Raw genomic sequence first — 25,350 nt, 5'->3', positions numbered from 1 at the left:
CGGAGGAAATGGAGGTTTCGTCGTCGGTGGTACCGGCTGCGCCCTCCCGGCGGCGCTTCGATCGCCCCCGCGTCCAACGCGACGAGGAGGTCGCCGGGGCTCCTCGGGAGCTCATTACCCGGGAGATTCCGGCACAGGGCGAGTAGGTGGAGAGAAAGACAGGGGTTGGCGCAATTAGGGTGGATCCGGCGGAGAAGGGGCGAAGTTGCTCGAGAGGGTCGGGACCGCGCGCCGGCTTTCCGCGAGAGGAGCCCGGAGCGGCGCGAGTTAGTCAGTCAGTCACTCAGTCAGTCAGTCAGTCAGTCTGCCAGTCGCTCGGCGAGGTCCTCAGGGGGTGGTCGGTTAGCCCGGGAAGCGCAGGGGTGCATGCGTAACGAGGGCGCGCCATGCCGCTCTTCTCCCCCTTCCACCCCTCCGCGGCCCGCCCCTCTCGCGGGCGCGGCCTCCCCTCCTTCGCCCTCCTCGCGCGGAAACGCGGCGAGCCACGAAACTTGTTTGCTCGGTCAAACTGTCGGTAAACGCGGGCTCTGTCCCTCGCGCGTCCGCAAACGCAAACAGAGCCTGCGGCTCCCATATGCATTGTTCCCCGACGACTGCGACGCGACGCCGCTGGGCGGCACATGTAAATCGGATCGCAGCTGCATAATTTCCTCGGCAATTCGACGATACGGTAATCCGATTTGGGTGTCCGTGTGCCGAATGGGTGCGGTCGCGAGGTGTCGAGGCTTCGAAGAGGAGAGATAGAGGTGCGCGCCGAGGATCGGAGGGTGGACGTAGGATCGAAAGGAGGGTGCTCCGGATGAATAGACGCACCCAAAATAGCGCGTCGACCCTGGCGACAGGTACAGGGACGACTTATGCGTATTAACATTTCTGACATGGAGCTAGTTGGCTGACGATTCGGTCCCTGGTTTCGGTTAAGTCAATAAATCCGTACAATGACTGCAGCAACATGATGCAAAACATGATTACGTTCGGATTCGACGGTGTTGATTTTTCAGCGGAACACGGGGGATCGTTGGCGACCTTTCGGATGACGTTACGTTAACTTTGTCTCTTGTAATTGTGTATAATTAAAATACAATGTTCAAGAAAAAGTGACACCTTTATTGTAAGTTGTTTATACACGGAGAAGGAAAAATGATTACTTTGAATCAAAGAAAATGATTTCTTTAAATAATGCTCACTTGGATCAATTAACAGTGTTTCGGTAGAGAGAAGGTGTAATTACTGAAAAGAAATATTTGTTTGTCGTATTTGTTAAACATTCGACATTTTTTAGGGATGACTATAGTTCTTTGATTTTATTCTACTGTTTCTTTAACTCCGTTCTAAGAAATGATTTCATTGAAAGGAGAAAATTGTTTTCTTAGGGTATAGAGGTTAATATGAATTCGGTATTCGGAATATTATTAAATTAGGCGTGCCGTTTAACGACGAAAAGTAATATGTCCATATTTTGGGTGCACGCAGGTTGATAAGCCTGTCTTTAATGGTAACTCTAACAAGATGAATAATAAATTAACGTTTTAACCGATTGAGCGACGACCGCGACGCATAAACCTCAATAAACCGAACGTGGAGAAACAAATCAAACCGACTGCTATACTTACAGGAATAAATGTCAGACATTGTGGCATTCTAGAGCTGCAAATACTTTTTGATAGCATTTGCCACATCAATAAAGAAGTTATAACTTCATACCATGTATGTAGTCGCTATCGATAACAGCACGAATGCTCCATAAAGTATAACACTTCCTAAGCCTACAACATTACCTCACCATTTCCCATTGGCATTACACCAATTACCAAAACATCCCTAAAAACATTTAACTAAAGTATATCTACTCCCCTTGCCTAAATTATTCGCTTCCCTAATATTTCCTAAGTTAACATTATATTGTAACAGACCGCGATTGCAAATCAGCCCAACACTTTCAGTAACTAAACAAAATACCCCTTTAACAAAGTTCATCGATTCCGTCCTTGATATTTTGGGGATAAATACATATTATGAAGCGGACGAATAGAGATTTCTTTTAACAGTTATTACTGCGGATATTTTATTACCAAACTATCTTAAGTCGGTACTTTTTCCCATGTAATATGTGTATATGCTCTGTTTATGAAACATTGCTTGCATAGTTTCACAGGTGTCTTACAAGGAAGGTATCCCAGGTCGATCTCTCCGATTTCATTTCTTTTATAATATGTTATAGTAGACTAAAAACTAGGCGACACGTATTTTTTTTTATCTACCATTAAGCACTTTAAGGGGGTGAAACCACCAGCCAAAGTAAGGCCTGTGAGGGGTGGCTCACCCCTTAATTCTTTTTCTTAATTGAGAAAATTATATTTTTCATTTCTTGTTATGAGAAAGCTTTCCCAGGTGGATTGGTTAAAAAATATTATGTTCTTGTGGGTGAAATTGCCAACTCGCCCGTTGACATGCCTTACTTTGAATGGTGGTTTCACCCCCTTAAAGTGCTTAATGGCAGATCAAAAAAAATACGTGTCGCTTAGTTTTTAGTCTACTATAACATATTATAAAAGAAATGAAATCGGAGAGATCGAACTGGGATACCTTCTTTGTTAGTTGTCGAGGCGACGACTCGTTTTGCGTTCATTATTGTTTCCGCGAGAGTCACCCGTTCATCTTAATATAAGGATTCTGGGAGAGGGAATAAGGGATGAAGGTCGCGGATGGAATGCCTTGGAATAATGCATTCGAAACGAGCCTAAACCGGGCGGATCCACTCTTCCATCGCATCGCGAGAGGCTTCTCTTTCCCCCTCGTTCTTTTTAAGAATTCTATCTGAAAGGTCGATTCTGAATGATCGGCAGGGAGGAATCCGCGGCTTTGAGACGGTTATGGCTCGACGAGAATGGAACCGATGGAGACGGGACTCGAAATCGATAACTATACTTTCTTCCTCACTGACGGGTTTTGTTTCCTTTGAGAAAGTCAAAGGACGATGGTTGATCGGATCAGATGCCCACGCTTAACATCGCCTCTTTTATTAGATACGGCACTTTCTATACAGTCAAAAAATTAAATTCGACGAAGGAAAAGATCAGTAAATATGTACGTTCGACCGACAGTATATCTTAACGAATTTCATTTGTCTGGAGACAAAGAACTGATACACTAGTAAGTCTTAAACATTGAAACTATCTTACACAAGCCATAAGCGTCGTAATTCTAAATGAATCACTTTTTGAAAATCCTTTGTAACGTAAATAACGCAACGCGTCATTTGGCTTATTTACAATACACTTTTCGCACGGTTTAAATCATTAAGTAAGTAAATCACGTTGATCGGAGGTTAGTCGATTCTAGATATCTAAAGGGTGAAAATCATCCGTACTGTTCTTTTACAATTTTTACTGGATGATTTCTCGTATCGCATTTCGAAACAGCGACGTACATACGTAATCCGCGCCGAAAGCGCAGAACCTGGGGTCATCCATCGCGTTTAGTCGCAGCGGTCAAATTGACATGTCGGGAATAACGGCCACATGTTACGCGTTATTGGACTCGCACAGCGTCGCCCACGGCACTTTACGATTGGCAATAGGCTGCCGGAGTTTCGAGCAAATCGGCGTTGATCGATCGAGCCGATTCGCCACATTCGACGGCCGAATTGTTCGGCAGGTTGGTACTTAACTTCCAGCCGATTAAATCATTAACGTGTTGGCAAAGTAGACACGAACACGAACGTTCTATGCGCGTACACACATGTGTGTGATTGCTTAACGACTGACCTGAGCACCAATTAGTATACATAGGCTATTCTTTTTATGCCTGTTTTAATTGAATTCAATTTACTTTCCGTTACCATGTACAGGTCTGGGGTGAGGTGGAATCTGTAAGGAAGAACGAGTTAATGCTTTAATGGAAAAATTCGTTTCAGATCCAAAAGCAAATCGATTAATCAATATCTTCTGCTCGGTATGACGTATATGTAGTCGTCAAATGAGAAAGTTGTTCATATTTAAACAAAGTAATTATATTTGCGAGAGAATTATCTGATTAAGGATGTCACACTTCTAAGTACGTTGTAATTGAGTTGTAGGTTCTCAATTCTTTCAAAGAGCCTTTTCTTGAAAGTGAATTAAATTTTTTCTCATATAGGGGCATTTACTTTTAGTAAGGAAGTATTATTTTGTAATTATTTACTTACAAATTTTATATCTCTAATTAGCTCAATTTAATTGTATTGGTTAATAGAAATTATTTGTGATACATCGAATAAGTTTTTCACGTTCGTGAATGTTTTTATCTTATCTCCTACGATTTTGATCATGTTTATTTTCGAGAAAGATATGCATTTAACGTTATTATGTGCTATAATTATTGTGTCGGTACTATCGCGGTCCTTTCATTGTATTTTCTTATCCTCTTGAAATGATCGTTCGTCATTGTTCACCTTTATGCAATTCATAAGAACAATGTTAGGTGTGTTATGTTTACTCAAATTCTCACATAAATTAAAGCATCGTATCATGTGTATACGCTCTAACTTGACTTTAATTCTGTATACATATATATGTATAATGCATTCAAAGTAAGCATTATAGGGAAACTGGTACCCTGCACACACATAAAAGACATTTTCAATTTCGTCCTCTGTGACGCTACAATGGCGAGAACAATATAAAACCAGCCAAGTCTTAAAATATATATGCTCACAATTAAGATTCGTTATTATATAAATACATGATACAAATACATCATACATATAAATACAGTACGCAAGCCGCAATTTACGATGCACCGGCGCAACCTAGCGGAGTTTGGCTAAACTACCGTCGACTCGATTAGTCGGTAACATGCTTACTTCTAGCAAAGGTATTACTCAACCTTTGAAAAATTATGAACATCATATATTAAATTTCGTAACTTTTCATATCTGTAATTAACTTCATTTAATCGTTAACGATTGAAGAATGAATAAAAACGAAAAATAAAAAATGAAAATGAAATTATACTCAAACGAAACGATCAACATAGCACGCCAAAATGTAACCTAGAAATTTCTGTACTTTATTTCGACAAATATTCAAAATATCCACCTATTGACCAAACTGTAGCCTTTGAACGTTCTTTGCACGAAAACATTTTCTCCACCCCGTATTTACTCAGAGATTTAATAAAAAGAATACCGATACATTTTTATCATATCGTTTATATTTTATAGCCTGTAAGGTATGAAACCTCTATTTCCAGATAATTTTCCAGACTTCTTCTCCATTTCGCGGGAGGTAAATCGAAAGTTCCACCGTTTCTAACGCATTTTTCAAATCCCAGAGGATTTCCCCGTATCTCGGGCCTTCCCGAAAGGACGAGTCTCTCGAGGAGGAGCGTCAGTCGTGACCGGCACTTTCCATCAACAAGCGATCTTGGAAAACTCAAGAATCACAAGCAGCCCACTATAAAGGAGACAAAACGGTGACAATTACGCGGTAAAATTCCTGGACGCGCATTCCTCGAGTCCCGGGGGTCCCGAGGGATCCGACAGTACCGCTCATAGGTACAGGGGTCGAGGTAATTTTGACGAATGCCAGAACTCGAAGCGAACAAAGAATGTTGGTTTAGCGGAGGAGTCGTGTTTGTTATTTCGATGAGGTATAATGGGATCTTGGGTGTTGATGCATAGCACGTAGCGGGGTGCCACGTCCAGAATCCCCTGAATATCCTTCGACCGGAGCTGGGAACCCCGCGGGATCCGTGGAGTCTTTTAGACCCCCGTAGACAGGGGCCTCGACGGGCCGCTACGCGTCCATCACGAGTCACGATTATGTATTTAGACATATCTCACAAGGAGTCGGTCCCTTCGCCGGAGTTCGTCCCTCTCTCTCTCGCTCTCGATCGCCGCCACTCGCTCCTTCTCGCTCGCTTTCGCGGGCTAAATGCCCTACCTGGCAGTCTTATCGGCCGGTGCCGAGCATATTTCAACATTAATTTCACAGATGATGATACATCGTCCGCATCGATGCCCGTATCAGCGTGCAGTCCCGTCGTCATTTTTTCTCGGAGCGACTTCGCTTACCGACGCCAGCTCCCCTGATTACCGATCGTTAATATCTCCATGTCGTACGCACCGTCGGTAGTCCGTGGATAAGCGGCCGTGGATAATCGAGTGACTGCGCCCAAGTCACCCACGAGGTCGGCTCGTCGATGCTTCTGTACATATGTACCGTTTCGTACATTCCTCAACGAGCCGCTCCGCGTACTTGTACGTGCGGGTTTACGTACTCTCGACGATTCGTAACTCTATTTATTGCAGGTATTCGTCATTAATAATACGCTGCTTTGGACCCATTATTATCAGACATAAAGCAAGGTGCACCTTCGCAAGGAAAATGAAACCGCATGAATCACTAATTAAAAACTGGACAAGAAATGGAGGAAAGATAATATGGAAATTTCATAACATGTGTTTCTCGTATGTGCAGGATGTTTATAAAAGAATATATACAGACGTGAATTATTCATTAGTCACGGTAACTTCTTGTTTTCTAGAGGTATGATTACTTGCTCGTTATAAAATTGTTAATGATCTTGAAACATAATTAGAAATCCTTAATGCGAATAGAGCGAAAATTTGTTAAAATACGAACTTTCGGTTATAAAATCATTAAGGTGAAAGAAGTTGAGGGAGAAAATTGAGAAAGTGGTTGAAGAATTACTATGTGAAATCTTAAAATATAACTTTAACGCTCGGTGAACGATAATGGCGAATTTATTTCCTACGACATTAGGTATAAAATATAGATTTTAGGAATTGTGCTAAAATATTTATACATACCAACAACAACTTTTACTTATATCGTAAAATCGTATCATATTTATAGATTTTAGAGAATGAGCACATGGGTACATATCGATCACGACTATTTCGTCAGATAAATCTAATAGGCGTAACATATATTACAATCTTATCATAAAGATAAGTGCTTTGACCTGATTATTACTTTGGCCAAAATAAAGCATAAAGTTACGTTTTAAAATGACACTTTTATATTATAAAAACACAGGTTGGTAGCTTTATGATTTCGCTCTTCTTATATCTATTAAAAACTTATGTAATTTTGGATTTAGCTGTAATACTTAACAGTTACGGTTCATGATTAACCCGACGTTATCGTTCGTCCACAATTTAGACAAATTTTTCTAGAACGATCGAATTAATTTTTACTTAACTATACCGTATGAGATTTTTACATAAATTAACCCATGGTATTGGCTATTTTTGAAGGCTTCACCATGAAATTAATAAATCCATCTACGTCATCGAGCTCCTTGGAATAAAACTTTACTGCTATGGTTGCACGACCATCTAACATGGGAACCATTGAAAACGCACACTTTGCTTCTGCATCGACTTCAACATTGTCCGACAGTTTTACCTTCAACTGTTCCTTCAATCCAGGCCCTTCGATAATAAATTTTCCTCTTCTTAGAGGTATTGGAAGTGGATTCAAAAATTTAGCAACTGCTTCCAATTTCTCGCCAACAATAGCTGGATTTTGAAGCTACCAAAATAAAAAATTGTATCATATTTTATTACTCGTTTTCACAAAAAAATTATGCGAAGTTGTAAAAGAAATGCGCGTTTGATTTAGAGACGCGTACTCTTTTCGTAAAGAACGAGATCTTTGTCGCTAAAGGAACGTGTACCAAATAATCAATGACATTCAAATTACCGTAATTTCGATGTCTGGTTTCCTTACACGGAAGTCATCCTGAGCGAAATATTCAAAATTTGTGTCTTTGACCGTGGCTAAGCAAGCAATATTGAAAGCACATTGATTCATTAATCTTGGTCCATATTCTTCCCATGTAATATCCAAACGAATTTCTTCAAGTACACCTGGCTTTACTAATCGTCGTTTTTCCGATTTTCTTATTGGATCTCCTACACGTCCAGTATACAAAACTGTTTCTACCCTCATTATCACAATTATCTGATACTCCTTATCCATACTTCGATTTTTGATCAGCATTACTACACTATAAATGTAAGTTTATGACGCCATTAATGTTTAAGAAAGTATATAAATCTTGAGTAGACACTTAAACTTGATTAACTTACCTAAAAGGTTGACCAATTAGGATGTCATCTCTAAGTTCAAAATTAAACATCACATCATTGAACTCTTCATTCAAGTAGTAACGGCTAAACAATGATTCGCTCTGCCGAAGAGCTTTCAACATGGCAGCCCGTTCTTCAATTGATTCTAGTGAATCGTAAGCGATATTATATACATTTAATTTCAATGTGTGAAGGAAACAATCTTACGTATGACAATTTATATGAACAGACAGTAAACTAAAATAGATAAATTAATTTCTGGCTCTTACTTTCAGGATATTTGTAGGTATGCGTAATGTCTTCCCGCTCCCATTTGCCAACTGCCTTCGTACTAATAAATTGACCAATTCTGTAAAATATATCCAACCAGTCTAATACTCTGAATACTGTGCGCCACTTGCAAATATATAGATATCTTTTAAATTTGAATACTAGACTGTGTCATCCCAATGAACACAAAGTAGTGGAGTAAACGTTGAAAAATGGTGTCAAACCGTTGACAATAATCGTATAAAATGTATTGGAAAAAAGCGTGTTTAACACGTTCTATCGTTTTCACGACAAATTTAACGTTAATATAACATCTATTCTGTTTATTAAAATATCGTTTTAGAGATGTAACATGAACGTCCTTTAAACGTGGTCTATACATGAAATAACTGTTCATAATCGTTTACTATACGTTCAAATAACGTTAAAACACTACGTTAAAGTACACGGTCTTCTCGACTAGGGATAAACGCATCGAAAACTTTACACGTAAAATCAACGTTTCTTATAAATGTATATTTAACGTAGAAAAAAAACTGTTCGTGTATAAAACGTGAATTACACTATTTTGTGTTTATTATACAGTCTATGAAAGGGATTCGCACGTACCCGTAGATATCCTTTCTGATTAGTTTCAAGGGTTGAGTAGGTCCGTTGTATCTCCAGAAAACTTTATCGGCATTAACTTCTGCGAACAGGAAAGCATTGTCGTATGGTCGTAAGACTTCGCCTTTCTTTACAGACGCAACAGATGCTGGACCGCAACGATATGCATCTTCACTCAGTTCTTGGGGAGTGGCATCTATTACTTGCCACCCGTCACATTCGATCGACAAATCTGGTCGCGTCATCCATACTTCGTTCCAGACGTGAAAATTCCTGAGGTAAAATGTAACGAAAGCAATAAAAGTTAGCTAATTAGGTACAAGGACGGAATATACATTATATCTATGAAAGAAGTCATAAAACTCGAAGATCCGAACGGTTCTACATCTAGTAGATGGATGCTCTTTCGTTAACGAGGGATGTGACATCATTATTGTCCAACTCATTGTCAAACTTTAATGAAGGCCATACAACATTATTCATGCAGTAAACTACAGAAGTTAATGCTGCCTTTCACTTTACCCTCGATAATACATATTAGCGGCATCGTTATTGAAAAAAGTCCACCTTAGCGCTTCTTTTTTGAATGTGCAGTTGAAGGCAAAGTAGTGAACTATACTACAAGGAAAAGCATCTGTACGCAATTCGTTGAAAAAAAAAATGGATTTAGTGCCATTACATTAATTATTCTGATACGGAGAATAATTTAATTATGGATATTCAAATTTCTACGTTAACTCATTCAATATCTACCGTTTAATTGTATTAGATACGATGAGTTTTCCTGAAAACCATGAAATAAAAATGAGTCTGCCTGTTTTGTAGCAAATCTGAGGTAGCTATCAATGTTTGACGGATGAACACCCACGTTGCACCTTCCGAGAGAGTCGGACACGCACGAAGAGATATGGTCATCCCAAGCGTATGATTATTGTCCCAACTCTGCAGTTATAAAACTATACCGGCGCATTCAGCGGTCACAAAGATCGGGCGTCTTAATTTTCTGGTGTGCAATAAGAGTCAATCCCCGACCCCCCATCCCTTCCATTAAAGGGCGAAAGCGGTGCCGTGCTCACCAGATGGAATCGCTGTTGAGTTCCTCCATTATCTTTCCTTCTGCATCGACGAAGTAGTCGACAGTAAGACTACTCTGGGTGTCATGGGCGCTGGAGTAATTCGTCACTACCCGACAAGGAATGCCAAGTGTACGACAAACAGTTGCCAAGACACCGGAAAACACCCAACACTGTCCATATTTAACCGGCTTCTTTGTCTTGTAGTATTCCTGTAAGATCTTCTGCGAGCCGAGCCACTTCGTAGGTGGAGTACCACCCTCGAAATCGTCAGACCAGTTGCCCATCACCGCGCCGTTGTCATCCGGAGAATTGACCTGTCAACGGTATCAACGTCAAATATCTTCCATTAGCAAGTCAGGTATGAATGACAAGAAGGTATGAATTTGTCAAATTTGATAGATCCTTATTTAGTTGAAGATAAAGACTCAATCAATGATCGTTAGACTATAATATAATGGTGTTGATAATATCGATAAGTGCCTTCTATTTATTATTTATTTCAAAATGTCGCGCAAGAAATGAAGTTCGTATCAGCGTGAAAGTCTAATCTCTTGGATTTGGAATACGTGGTGTAATATAATAAGAATAGGATGTGCAAGTGTTCAACTTAATAGTTTCAATTGAATCAATCGCGAGCATGTCTCACGTTAATTTCTGTTGATGATAGGTGAAAGATATTACATATTTTGTTCAGAGATATCTTGCTTTGGCTTCATGTGACTTTTATGGAACTTTATGTATTAACGAGTAGTATTGAGAATCAATATATTTTATTATTACCGCGGCGGAAAGAACACGACATATCACCACAGCATCGTTTCTGCCTGTAATCCTTGTCTTGCCAACTTCGATCATTAGATGAAGAGCGCAATCCAAAATGTCTTTTTCAAATTGCGAATACTTCCACACGGTTGGTCTCAAACGGTTGTAACTTCCTCGCCAAATTAAACCCGCTTCGGCCATTACATACTCCTGACGTTCATCTTCATTTGGAAGGTATACCATGTCTTCTGTATGTTTATACAAAAATTGACATATTAAAGAAACATTTTATTTTCACTTATTTCATTAAAAAAGGCATCTTTTGAGGGTGAAGTACACGTACCGTCACACCAGGGGTTGAAAATGACATAAAACGGATTTTGTACGGAGTAACTTACAGCTCCATCCGAGTGTCTTCTTCTAGTATCAATGTCCATTCTCCATTTTCCAATCATTGCATTTGCATCTGGAACAACCTATAATATTGATCGTTTAATCCCTTTTAGACGTATAAAATTCATTAAGAAAATATATTATGAATTAACATTTTTGTCTGTGGAGAAACGTATTTATCAAAGCAACAATTTTAATCAAACTACGTACCAGTGTCCACAACTTAAAGAATTTACTCGTTAGTTCATAAATTGTATTATACTAAATTGACATCGCATCTCGTTAAATTCAAGCAAAATTTGTTGAAAAACTGAAACACGTAGTGGTGGGTAAGTCCAAGACCAAGATCGAGATCATAGTAGTCTTGGTCTTCGCCTTAACCTTGCATTTATAATTAGGTTTTCGACTTGGTCTTGCCCTTGATCTTGTACTTTTTGCAAGACTGAGATTGATTTTGTTCGTCATTAAAATCACAATATAAAGTTTTTGTCTCTATCATTTGCTACCATATAGGTAAGAGCTATTTGCTGGTCCATAGAATTTTGTTATAAAATTATATTGAAATCAACTTGCTTTTATACGAATCATATCCTGATCTGCCCATTCGATCGTCGTTTGCCAGGATCCTTCAGACATTTCCCCGGGTCCAAGTACCGGGGATGCCACAAGAGTTCCATGACCGTACTGAGGTTTCTTTACTCCATCCAAAGTAAAGACTATTGAAATGCCATCGGTAGATGGCCTATATTCACGTGCCAGAGTAATGTTCAAGAAGAAGGCCTGACCTCTCCGTACCACCAATCTGCTGTTCTTCCCATTTCGGTTCATGAGCTCGTACCTGGAGGTTCGGTGAGCTTCGCCATTTTCTTTTATACAGGGGTCCACATGTACAACGGTCAATATCGGAGATCTGTGATCCTCCCCTAAGTGAACACGGTAATCAAACGTACAAATAGATTATTAAGATATGCCCAAAAACCCCCGAAAACCCGGAAGTTTCGATTACATTTAAATTCCATATGAATGTAGAGAGACTCGTAAGAAATTCACTCTGTTTACATTCACCAGAAAAGAGAAGCTTGATTCAACTTAGCAATTGTACCGTGATACAAAACGGCGCAACCAATTACATTTACACTAAGAGAAATAGTTCCGACAGGGAACACGTTTAGCGAGTTTATAAACCCAAAATATGTAACTTTGTTGATACTACCAGAGCCATGGAAATTGCAAACAAGATTCATTTGAATCACTTCGCGCTGCTTTCTATGATAATGTGTCAATGAAAGCGTGGCTACAATGTCGGCGCGACGTATGATTCACTTTCTTCTCTGGACTTCTATGAAAATTTCTTGTAAAGTAATGGCAAACAGAGAATTTCTCTCGAAGAGTCGCTCTACATACCTTTGAGGTCCAATCGAAACCGGATGGTCGATCACGCGATGTTTTCCGGCGACGCGCGTGGCGTCAGGTGAATCAAAGAATGGGAGAAAAGGATCTCGAAATGATACAATCATTCCGACCTGCAGTTTCGCGAGCACTTTGTGGTTCGGACCAACTTACTAGAGCGGAGGTAAAGCGTAATTAATCTTTGGCGGCGATATTCTTAAAGGTACCGATCTTTTACGAGCATTCGTCCCGGCACTCACAGTAGAATCTGAAGGGAAATCGGCGGAAGTGCATGTCGTTGAACATGCGGTAACGGTCGTAAAAGCTGTAATTCATCTTTGAAAAGCCGAGCGGCGCTTAGCACTCCTCGCAAGCGAACGAAGCACACTGCAACGTGGACGGATCATCTAAGGCCTTTTACGCGAGCTTAAACGCGACCGTAAGGTATGACGCCAACGACCAATGGATTAGCAAGAGTGCAGTGGGTTGTTACATTCTGGGAGAGAGCCCAAGGTCCCGCGGGTCCAAGTGGACGAGACCATAGAAGGCCCCACCTAGGTCACCTGCGTGCCCAACGGGAGCACCCGGAGTTACGCCGAGCCGATTGATGCATATTTTCCCAGGGGAACAATCGAATCGCAATTACGCACGTGTCCGCCTGGAATCACTTCCGAATAAAAAAGTGGAGTATTGCAGTTTCCGTTACATCACTGAGATACGGATCTAAAGAACTCCTAAGAACTCTGAACAGTTCCAGGTAAAGTGTGCATTGATCTGTTACGCACTGACATGGACGCGTGGGCTGCGGATCTTCATTTACATGTAAATGCGCTCGAAAACGAGTTTTCCGACGATTGATGTGCAAGGGACGATTTTATGGAAGGTAATTGATATTTATAGTTATTGAAGAGTTTCTGGAATTTAGGGCGAAATTATTTGACAGCGTGAATACGTGTTCGTGGGTCCATGCCGAGGTTCAAGGTATTTTTAAATATCGGCGCGAAGGGGGTGAGTTCTTCCTAGGATTGTGGAAAGCTCAAGTGCATGTTTGTACGGTATTCATTTGAAAATGTCTTGCTTTTAAATCACCAATTCCATGAACACGAAACAATCGTGACGTGATGAGTCTCTGCGGTGGTGATATTAATTTCCTACGTGTCGTATTTCAAGCTACTTTAGGATGCTTGGGATAAAATAGAAACGCTGTGTTCTCGATACTTGTACCTTTTCACACTTTACGATCGGTTGTGGTCCAGATTGGACGGGTTTCTTGTATATTTTGGACGTGGGCGCATGTTCACTGTGTGTAATGTGCTGATGTTTTCATGGTATGCTTTATCGATAACATATAGCATGTTTTTAAGATGTCGTTGCAACATGCACGTTATCTATAATAAGGTTCCTTGTCAACGTGAATTATTAATTCGAAAATCACCCCAATAGTCGGTTAATATATTTCCAAAGAAACAATCGAAACATTTTATGTATAAATCAATAAACGTCAATTCTTAGAAGATATATGGGTTATTATAATTCTTTCTTCATTATATTAGTGAGAATCTGAGATGAACCATAAATAATACTGGGTCGTTAATCATTCAATAACATGGTGTGAACAGATTCAATGTAGAATAGATTGCCAATTTCGACTTATATTCAAATATAATTAAATAAACCTTGCATAATCTTCGGGTGACCACATTAAAATAAATGCAAATGTTTTAGATATAAAATTGTTTTATAATACTTTTAACAGGAATTAAAAACAAATATTCAAACATCTAGAATATTCAGATTAATGTAACAATTATTGTTTCAAATTAGTTTGCAACGCTATACTTAGCGAGGTAATGTAGAGAGTACTAAAAGTCATAGGTGAAGCATACTTATTAAATATGATTTACGTGAGTTACATAACAGAATTTTTGTTTAAACTACTGTTATGCCACGTTGTTAGTCAACGATGTATACACTGACAAAAAGGATTAAATGAGTGAAAAAATATATATTGTTGACATAAATAATCTTGTCAGAAACATATATACTTGGAAGAAACACTTATATCATTGAACAAAAAACTGATGTAGTTCACTTAAACTAATGTATATTTCTGCCAATCGATTGCGTGATTACCTAAAATAAGAATCAGTTGAGTCATTTATCAATATTTTTGTTTCGATTTTCCGTTTCGTTAAGATCGTTAGATAGCACGCATCAATTTAAATTTTGTCGCAAGTGGTAAAGCCAGTAATTCGTTTGTATGTAAGTTTCGTTTCCGCGTTCAACATTTGAGTTATAATGCCATTCCAAATTATAGTTTTAGTACAATTCTCCTCAACATTGGTTCAACGTCGACCTTGTTATCTTGGGTTAACGTTAATCTTAATTTTTGTCAACCGTCAGAAAATATTGGCCGAATTAAAATAGATTGCCCGTAGAAAAAATCTGTTAACAGGTACCACTTCTCCTTCGTTTGATTCAATAAAATAATTTTGTTTCCTTTATTTCCTTGGACGCATTTGATCGCAGGATTTTTTTATCGTAATGTGTATTTCTTTGAGTCAAGTAACTCATTTCCTTAGTGTATAGATATTTATCGCAAACAAATGATATATGATGAGCAATTTTTTCCCAATACATTTATAAAACCAGATTAGAACTTGATTACATATTGAAAGTTCCTGATTATGTGACAAAGAACACATGACCTAATTAATAGTTGTATAAGGAAGGATACCATGGACCACTAATGATACCTCTCCATAAATAAAGCACAGTCTTCTTCGACCTCGGCATTACCGTAACGATTGCTTACAATCGATTTACCGATCATCGATTCTGCCATTCTCGGTAAAAAGTGATTGAAAAATCCAATCGATCCGACCTTTCTTGTAAGTGCACTAATTGAAAAGTTTCGTATTACAAAGAGCGGAGTTAAGTTCACTCCATTTTCGAAAGAAGCATCTGGCCTCGTTACTTGGAAGTGCATTTATATATTTTCTTCCAAGATCGACAGAGGTGGAACGAGAATTTTCTCGAGAACAGTCTAGTCTTTTCAGGATCGTTTTTATCGGAAATTTAGAGCGATCGCCTGATGACTTCGATACCATTTAGGGTAAAGTACGGATAGACGCCTGCGTTTTGGGAAGGGGTATTTACGTTAGAACAAACATTTCATTCTTACTTTTGATAACAAGAAATAATTTTAAGACAACATTAAAAACTTCGAAAAACCACCTTGAGGCCGGTGAGACTTCAGTGTAATACTCGACATGTACGTGACGTGTAATTCAATAATCCCCGTAATCTGTGCAATCTTCGTGGGACCACTTTCTGCAAGAAATCCCCTGGATCCGTACCAAAAATGCGATAGTTTAGGCATCTTCCCTTCATAGGCGACTATCCGGACCTTAAACTAGAGCGTCTATCCGTTTAGGTGCGGATAGATGCCTTCGTACATATCAGAATAAACGTTACAAAGAGAGGCTAGGAAAACGTCGGAGGTCTTTATTTGTTATATTTATGAAGTAAAAATGAGGTAAATATGTTACTTTACGTGTCCGTTTTCTATTTTTACAACAGTTGCTTCGAGTTCGGAAGAACTTTATGGGCAAATCCGATGCACTGATTTTTTTAGGCAATCATAACCTTACGCGCATGCATACTTCGGGGATGTTGGGTCGTAAGTGAAGTGCCGGGGGGAAGGGCTATGCGACCAGGGACGTCAAGTTGCTGAAAGTTCTTTTATCTCAAAGATCTGGGAAACGTGGCATCTATCCGTACTTTACCCTAAGTCTCGACGGCAGAGCGCCATCTTTAATGCTAAGTTACGTTAATCCAGCCATCGAGCTACTATCTTTAATGCTAATTTACGTTAACTTGACCATAAAATGGTGGATAATGAGCATTGCTTAATAATCCCCTAGTACCCTTCCACGACGGTACAAGGTTATAACTTTCCTTTTGCAGGCTTTGTCGATTTCTTCGCGAAATCAAATTTTCCATTGCACCACCCCGCTTCCTTTGTGCAGTTTTGCAAACGATGCATTATAAGAAGAATGACTCGCAAAATTTCTAGCTAAATCGTGCGTTTCTAAAATACGAGGGTGTTACAGCGAATCGCTATTGGCAAGCGGAGAAGCCACGTATATGAGTTACGCCTTCGTCACATTTGCATATGGTGACGGTATGCTAATGCTACGTTTGTGTGCTCCTCGCACGTTGCGTGGGTTTTTATTCCGAGAGTAACTGTGCCGTTTTTTTTTTCTCTTTTTTCATTTCAGACGTCGAAGATTCTTGAAGGACGCAAAGAAATATTAGAAAATGTGTCGATCGCTACCACTGTTCATTATGAGTAAAGGAAGAAGGCGCGACCGATTAGACCTTCGACCCCACCCATCAGGCCTCGTAAATCACTCAATCTCTTTGACGAATGATAGTCAGCCAGATCCATAATTGAATTTGTAAGAACTGTAGCTTCATTGGATTCTGAGTACCGTTAGCGACTTTTTTAAGAGCCGATACGAACGGTCACTACTTATTGCAGCTGCTCGTTAACCCTATCGGGTGATGATCTGGATAAACAATTTAAACACCGTGCAAAGTCATTTCTCTTTCCACTTTGGAAAGTGGCTGACCTTGTGCAAATCCAACAGGAAGTTGCGTGCAGCTTTTGAGAACATTGCTTGGACGCTAAGTGCGGAACAGAGAGTGAAGATCTCGTAATTCTGTGCCGTTATGCGAAAACTTCGTTTCTGTATCTAACTTCGAAGTGTACTTGCAATACTTTGACTAATCTTGTAAAGTGGAAATGCGGTACAATGAACCACTTTTTGCTCGGTAATAATTTCTCTTACATAAAATGGTTCTATACGAGACGAAGGTAAAGTGTGAGGTGTGAAAATGCTAAATCCAAACTGATTGGTCAAAGTGTCTACCTTCAAATTAAAAACATGAATACACAGAAGTTAGATATGTGCTTGCTCCATATTGATTAGCATATACCAGTATCTATAAATGGATCACTCATGGTACCATGTCATTTTTAATACTCAAGGATTTCCTTGAATGTAAAATAATGCGCGAAGAAATCATAAAAGCTTACGATTTTTATTTTAAATACAATATGGTGATCAATGTAGTTACGTAATTATCAGTTGCATTATTCAGATTCTATAGATTCTGCAGATTATATTGTCTACACATTGTAATGATCTAATCAATTCTTCGTTAAAATCAGAGCATGAAATGATTACAATGCACTCAACGATCGTGACAATAAGACAAATGGAAACGCTTACGCGGTCTTGTCCTATACCTATCAGGTTGACCTTTAGTTCTGGCAAAAATACCTACAATGGCCATTGTACAAATGCAGAAAACAATACGTGACGGATTAGCATAATAATTGATGATGATCCATTTAAAGAACTCACATTTTACAATATATCACTGATCTACTTTGCTCATTGGCAATGGTAGTATAAAGACGTTTTATGATCCTCGCATACCATGTTATCATTGTGTCATGCGCATATCATTACACACAAGTATTCATAAATCGTTTACTTTAACCTAAAAGGTTATTGTTCAATCGACACCGCTGGTTCAGTTTTACTACATCATAAATTATCAAATTTGTAAGGAAACATCCACAGATATCCCACAATTACGATTTTCTTTTCATTAAATGGTTAAAAAAAAGGTGAGTGACAAAGTCCTTTGACAAACAATTTTGAGTTTTACATAGAACATACACAGTTAAAAAGATTCGAATAATTCATACACTTTTAGAACACAAGGTCAGTAAAATTACAAATTCGATGTCTTAAAAGTTGATCAGTACACATTGATCATAAATTTCTTAACAAATGCTCCAATAACAATATCTATAGAATTACAAGAATTATTCAAATGAAACAAAGAAGTGCATGCACTGATATGTCCTCTTCCTCCTGCACACTTAATCTTGCAGTCTGCAGAAAGCGTTCATGAGTGATAGATGCATATTTGCTTTACAAGACGCTGACGTAGTACCACACACTTACTACGTAAAAGATAAATATGATAAAAAATGGTTTGTTGATATGTATATTATTGTACAGTTATGCTATCTAGTTAGTTTTAATATAGTAAACTATATTCGTTTTTAGTAAGTATGCTTAATGAAATTAAAAATATTCTTTTATAGAGATACGTTTGAGGACAATCCCAGCCGCATGACTGGGATTGCCTACAAATGCCCTAAAAGAAGAGAATCGTAATAGTTACCATTCTTATAGTTCTAATTGCTACTGAAACATATTCACAAATGAATAACAATTTAATTTTATAATATATACACAGCGATATCAAGCTGAATAGATGCTCTTGTTCTATGTCATATATTCAAAATGATAAAAAGTAATCCATTGTATTAAAAAAGAAAGAAATGAGGACTGAAAAAATGTACTTTTCATCACGATTTTTGAGTTTTCATTTTTTACAAATAAACGAAGCTGCAACATATTGTAATAAGTACCAACAAAACTGTGGGACACAATTAGGAATATATGATAAAATTAAGAATGATATTAAGTAAATGAGAAAAAATTCTTTAAACGTTGGTCAGTTGCCCCGGTCTCCCTTATCACGAATGCAAATTAATAATATTGAACCAAAAAAAAGTTTCCAAGTCGTATTGCGATCATATACTAAGCGAACATCGCCCTCGCCGATATGGTGATGTCATTCTGTCCGACCGGGGCTTACGCAATGAAACTTTCATTCATCTCGAGAGTCCTCGACTCCTAAACGTAAACTAGTGTAATTACTCGGGAAGACGTTGTCATCATGTCATTCCAATGACTAGAACGGAGTCAAGGTTGCTGCGAAAGTGCGGAAGCTGTCATTTACCATCGCGAGAGGAATGACACGATTCGTTTCCTCTGTCAAGGTTCTGCGTGGTTCCGATGCAATCGCGGGTGATGTAATGACATTGCTGACAGTGAACTACGCACATAAATACCAATTGCAAACGCAACTTGGCAAAAAGGCAGGACTATGCGTAGCTAAAATATACAATGATGGTAAATATAAAAGCAATTGTCGATCACGGCCATCTTACAACTGCGACTAAATACTGTCGCCAGTTGATCGAACACATCTAGATCAACATTGAATGTTTTTTACACGATTTTAATTACTTCATCTAGAACCTAATTGCATTTTTACTTGAGCTAGTTTGCAATGTTACTTGATTGTATTGCATCTTCAGCATATGTTATGTGATGTTCGTAAAAATGTTTAGTCTAACTTGAGTAAGACATCTCTATCTTGAAGTTTCTGCAATTAGACTGTCTACGGAGCCAGGTAATTCGAAGCTTCGCTTCCTTCTCACCTTACAAACGGATGTAACTTACACGATTTTCCACCGAGAATTCAAGATTCAAATAAGCATGGAAGGAACTATTTTCGGAGAGTGGGTCATGGGAACTAATATTGTAAAGTTTGGGAGGCTTGAAGCACTTCCAGTTAACGTAAGCAAATCGAAATAGACGCCTAAAATGGACGCCCTTCTACGCGAGTCGGAGAACGATAGGTCATTTTAATATGTGACATCATAGTTGCGACATAAAGATATTCAAGTTCTCTGAGGGGCACTAATATTAAAATATTAACATCATTGTACCCTGCACTCACCACGTGGTCAATAACATTAAGACGTTAAGCGCTGTATGCATTTTTTTTAATTGCACTACTGCTCTTTTTTTACAGGGTCCCGAGTATAGTAGCGCTTAAGGTATTATGGAAATGTCATATATGTATATCAAAACGTCAAAATATTTTTAAAACTTTTCTGCAAAATCGATGCAATTAACCCATTTATATCTCCTTAACGTGTTAATAGTGCCTAACAAGTCAGCCATCATTTGCATTTTCTTCGCACAATTAAGATCACTTAAAGTGAGATTAATAGAAATAACGTTACGGCCATTAAAGTAAGGATGTCACTGGACTTTATCTAATTGAACGTTTATTATTAAAAATACAGTTTCATTCTATCACGTATTCACATATTAAGGAGGAAATTATAATCGTTTCGTATTTACAATTACCATAATCAGAGTAGTTCATATAATCGCAAATGGTTTTCAGTGCGGTTATTTTATCAGATTCTTCGATATAAATCGTACCGTAAAATTGATGAGAAAATGAACTCCATGAAAGGACTAACCGGGAAACATCTTTCACCTAACGTAAAGCCCATTAACCCCTTTTAGTGATAAGGTCAATCGCGATACAAGAGGAGGAACGTGCAATGAATTCCAAGTATATAAATAGGATCTGAATTGTAATGTGGAAAGTAAATTTTACCGCAGCACGTGCTTTTAACCAAAGATCAGACGCGATAATATTCTTGTCACGTTGTTTAATACAATGTTGGCTATTTTATTATCATAAAAGACTCGGAGACTCGAGATAGGAAACGAAGTCAATTAAAGAAACAATACGGAGAAAATTATTTAATTATATCAATAGAAAATTAATACAGGTTATTTTACCAAGTGTATTACGTGCACCTTTTAATACACTACTTAATACACTTGATAACGCAGTTATATACTATTAACGTAACATATGATATCATGTGTATGTGACATTACTCGTTTCATAACGATGTTATATAACTGCGTAAGAAATAATAACATAAATTTAATATACGTACAAAATAAGTAGGACATCCATTCCTTTTAGTGAGATGACATTATTCCATGAGGATTGAAAAAGAATACCGGAAGCATTAGAGTAACCATTAATGTTAACAATGCTACTTAAGCAGTTTGCGCACGTGGAATGTGGCCATGAATAGGATGCGTAACTGACAAATGAAGACTTTAAATTTATGCACGTGATTACATCCCGGATAATTTATGTCAATGCTAAAACCATTGACAAAAACGATTAACATCGACAACAAGTAAGATTATTATGCCTTTGTTTAATTTCCTTATACTTGAATACGTGAAATATTTTGACATATATATATATATATCAATCTCACACAGCTTTCATGGCCGCTTCAGACGTTAACCGTGCTAATATATATAAATAATATATATAGAAGATGTACAATATTTTTGAAACTTAGTATATCTAAAACTTCACCAAATCTCAAACCGGCACCATTTTGACAACTTAACATACTTTTTCAAACTTTACTTTTTATTGTGAACGGACACTCTTCCTCTTTAAATTGACATGTTTATTTTGTCTGCTTAACTTATGGAGTTTGTTGCTAATGCTTTTTTGTTTCACCGCTTGTCCATCGGTGTCACCGCATTTATTACGGGAACAAAGATATAATTCTACGTTAAAAAGAAGAGCAACAAGAAGTACAAGTGAAATTCTATTTGTTAGGTGGCGGAATCATCCAGATTTACAGACTCCAAACCACCCAAAATTCATCAGCAAGCAAGTGACCACCCTTTTTTTGTACGTGCACTAAGTATTTACAGTAGCCATATCCACTGAGTAATTTACTCGTTATACGTGCATGCATATTTCTTGCAGCCATTGCCGTTTTTACAACATTGGCCTGCATCACTTAGTAAGTGCTAAACATGCATTTCAAGCACGTACGCGGTAAATACTTTTCCTATTTTAATCTTTGTGTGACTACCACATTCAGCACACAACTATTTGTGTAACAAAATACAAATACAATCAGTGTTCACATTAAGTTGTAATTAAAATATATCTTTGAATACAATTTCATTAACTGTGGCGTGTATCTCATGAAAAAATGTAAGTCCTCAAACGGTAGTGAGAAAGGTACTGAAACGGGAAATAGATTGTTTATAATTTAATGAAAACCACGGTAAACATAATACTCATTAGTGACGAGCAAATTCAAAACGAAAACCAAGCCTACCGTGGTTTTTGGTCTTGGTCAAAGTCTTGCATATTTGAGTTTAGGTCGTATAATTACAATCGGGTCTTTGTTTTGCGACAGGGCAAAAAAATCACCAAGACTGTAAAATCGAAACCGATTGTGATCATCTATATTACTATGAAATATAAAGAAATTATGTTTTTTCTTTTTTAAATTGAACTTTTTAACAAACGTTGTTCAGGTCAATTTCTAAAAATGACGAATGTAATGGTTATTTCAAAATTAATGCGTGGGAAAATTCTTTACGTATGCATGCGTTTAAAATAATTATTTTAGTAGCACGACTGCAAAGACTACAAGTACGCTATGCAATTCCTTGAGCTTAATATGCTTCGTTCTTTTTTTGGTATTGCTTCTGGTCTTGGTCTTGCACACTCAAACTTTGGTCTTGGTCTTGGTCCTATATACTTGAGTCTTGGTTTTGCACTTGTTGCATGGGCAAAAGTACATTTATAATTTTTCTCAATTTTAAACAATGTTTAGGAAAAGGCAGCATTGATGGTTTGATCGATTTGTGGAGCTTATTTAAATCAATTATTGCGCTTGAAGAATTTATTTATACATTTTTTATTCAGATTAACTGTGCCACAGCATTTCTTGATCTTTTTGGATGCACCTTACTTTGGAAGCATCTTCTTTTTCCGTAACATCTCCTATTCCGGCCTCGAGCTAGATGTACCGCTCCTTTAAAGTATCTCACATCGACCTCGATCTAAATTCACCGCTCTTTCAAAAACCTTAGAATAGAATATTTGTCAAACAGAACCTACATGTTGCACTTGGTAAATAGTCCTTACCATTTTATATACATTTCTTAACAAATTTACGCGTACCCAAGAATATTTGTTACAAGCATGCGGTTCCAGCTTATTATACATGCTCTAGAAAGGAAACAACTATGTTAGCAATTTTTTAGGAAGGTTATATGCTTAGTGCCACATTCCATCGTACAGGCCATTATAGTCAACGATTAGAAGGAGCGTTAAGGAGATGTGAAAGTGACATCCGAAGGGTTCATCGTTCATGTAACTTTTCCCTGAACTGGGTGTACCGAATCGTGTCAAACATTACATTGTGAATGTGAAGGCTATAAGGAAGGTCCTGACACTCATGAAATTTCATATTTTATTGCAAACTTTAAAAACATCTATGAACAAATCTTTTAAAAGTTGAAATTTCATGAGTTTCAAGACCTTCCTTGTACCCTTCATATTGATATTGTAAAGTTGGAATCGATTCGGTATACCTATTTCGGAGAAAAGTTTCATAAACGAGACCTCTTTAACGCCACTTTCACATCACCTTAATGTCAATTCCTGTAAACAATCATTTATGATCATGGCTAGTTGTATTTCCCTGTAAACTCATCGTCATTCAAGATTTATCCACCGTTTATCTGCAATCAGAAATGACATGATCTTAAACATACCGGAAGTGGATGTGTCCGGTGGCCGAGGAAGACATTCTGGTCGTGTACAAGAAGGCTGACGTTTAAAGAATGCCCTGATCCTCGAGCAACAATTCCCCATTTCTAGTTATCACTGTTGAATGTAGTTTTTTCAAAGTCTCTTAGTTAACAGCCACTACTTCGTACCTCCGTTTTAAATAAGTTCCAAAACTATTAAATGTACGGTGTTAAATCTTACTATCCTTAAGGTGTTATGAAACGGTCATATATATATATATGCACACCAAAAACTCAAAATATTTATAAAACTTTTCTCCAAACTCGATGCACTAAATAATTTGAAACTTCAGCACGTGATTATGAAGGCCGTAAGAAAGAACGAGATGCTCGTGAAATTTAATTTTTAAAAGAAACATTTTTTTACTTATCCCGGACTAGAACCAAGGACACATATTTTTGTTGAAAAATGAAATTATATGAGCATCGCTTTCTTCCTTAGGGCCTCCATAATCACGTGCTGCAGTTTCAAATGATTTAGTGCACCCATTTTAGAGAAAAGTTTTATAAATATTTTGACGTTTTGAAATATATAGAATGACCCTTTCAATTCATCTTAAATATAATAACTTTGATCTACAAGGTCTCCCCTGTTTTTTCTGTTACAATATGATTGAGTTGATACACTTAAAGGACTACTATCAATGCCGTTATAATAATAATCCGTACCATTTATTAATTTTTCCATACCTTCGATATTATTGTTACAATAAAGATCTGTGGGATCCTAAATTTATACCAAATGGATATTACAACAGGAACCGAATTGAACTCGGATTGATATACCATTATAGTTTAAAGAGACTATTGCTTCAAAATCAGTACGATTTAGGAAAGTCACGTTTTATACCTTTGTGGTAACTGCAGTTATACCAAAGGACTATTAAAATTTCACTAAGTGGTACTGGCAGATAATACGGACACCGAAGTACTTTTTTACAGCCAACGTCACCTTTGGATATGGCGGTGACACCGATGAGGACTCTATGGGAGAAATTAAACGAAGGGCCTCACATGTCACGCGCACAAAAAAATGTTCTCCGGAGAACGGGTGCGGAGGACGGCGGTCGCGTCGTTGGTACACGACCGACTGTTCAAAGGAATGGTAACGCTATTAGTATCGTTGCGTCGACTGCGATCGGATCTCCCGCCAGTCGCAGTCGAGACCAAAGATTCTCGACGCACGCAACAAATGCATAACCGGTATCACAAAAGCGAGCACGTGTTTTTCAACATTCGGAAGTAGTTACTTCCTTCTCTATCACATTGCTGTAAAGAATAATAACATCTACCGCATGATATTAGATATATTAGATACTGTTGATTAATCAATGTATCAATGTTTAAAAACTTA

At 38.0% G+C, this 25,350-nt stretch overlaps 1 protein-coding gene across 8 annotated transcripts; it reads right to left on the bottom strand.

Moving 5' to 3' along the window:
- Nucleotides 1-3,810: 3,810 nt before the first annotated feature.
- Nucleotides 3,811-25,081, bottom strand: LOC105701230 (annulin). Of its 8 annotated transcripts, none has more exons than XM_012427862.1 (11): nucleotides 23,961-24,227; nucleotides 11,782-12,131; nucleotides 11,159-11,291; nucleotides 10,834-11,063; nucleotides 10,054-10,367; nucleotides 8,981-9,250; nucleotides 8,371-8,450; nucleotides 8,102-8,246; nucleotides 7,713-8,019; nucleotides 7,416-7,541; nucleotides 3,811-3,869 (listed from the first exon to the last, which is right to left on the bottom strand). In XM_012427862.1, the coding sequence occupies exons 1-11, from the start codon at nucleotides 24,058-24,060 to the stop codon at nucleotides 3,828-3,830; spliced, it is 2,097 nt and encodes a 698-aa protein (XP_012283285.1). In that variant the 5' UTR covers nucleotides 24,061-24,227; the 3' UTR covers nucleotides 3,811-3,827. The 8 variants fall into 8 exon arrangements, with proteins under 8 accessions (XP_012283285.1, XP_012283243.1, XP_012283260.1 ...); XM_012427820.1 differs by lacking the exon at nucleotides 3,811-3,869 and adding an exon at nucleotides 24,949-25,081 and having other exon boundaries at nucleotides 6,731-7,541; nucleotides 23,961-24,149; XM_012427837.1 differs by lacking the exon at nucleotides 3,811-3,869 and adding an exon at nucleotides 24,847-25,042 and having other exon boundaries at nucleotides 6,731-7,541; nucleotides 23,961-24,072.
- Between the last annotated feature and the right edge of the window lie 269 nt (nucleotides 25,082-25,350).

Source organism: Orussus abietinus, unplaced genomic scaffold (assembly GCF_000612105.2).
Source record: "Orussus abietinus isolate OABI.00-Male unplaced genomic scaffold, Oabi_2.0 scaffold66, whole genome shotgun sequence".
In the NCBI taxonomy this organism is placed as follows: domain Eukaryota; kingdom Metazoa; phylum Arthropoda; class Insecta; order Hymenoptera; family Orussidae; genus Orussus; species Orussus abietinus.
The sequence above is the reverse complement of the archived record's forward strand: the minus strand, read 5'-3'. Positions and strand labels throughout refer to the sequence as shown.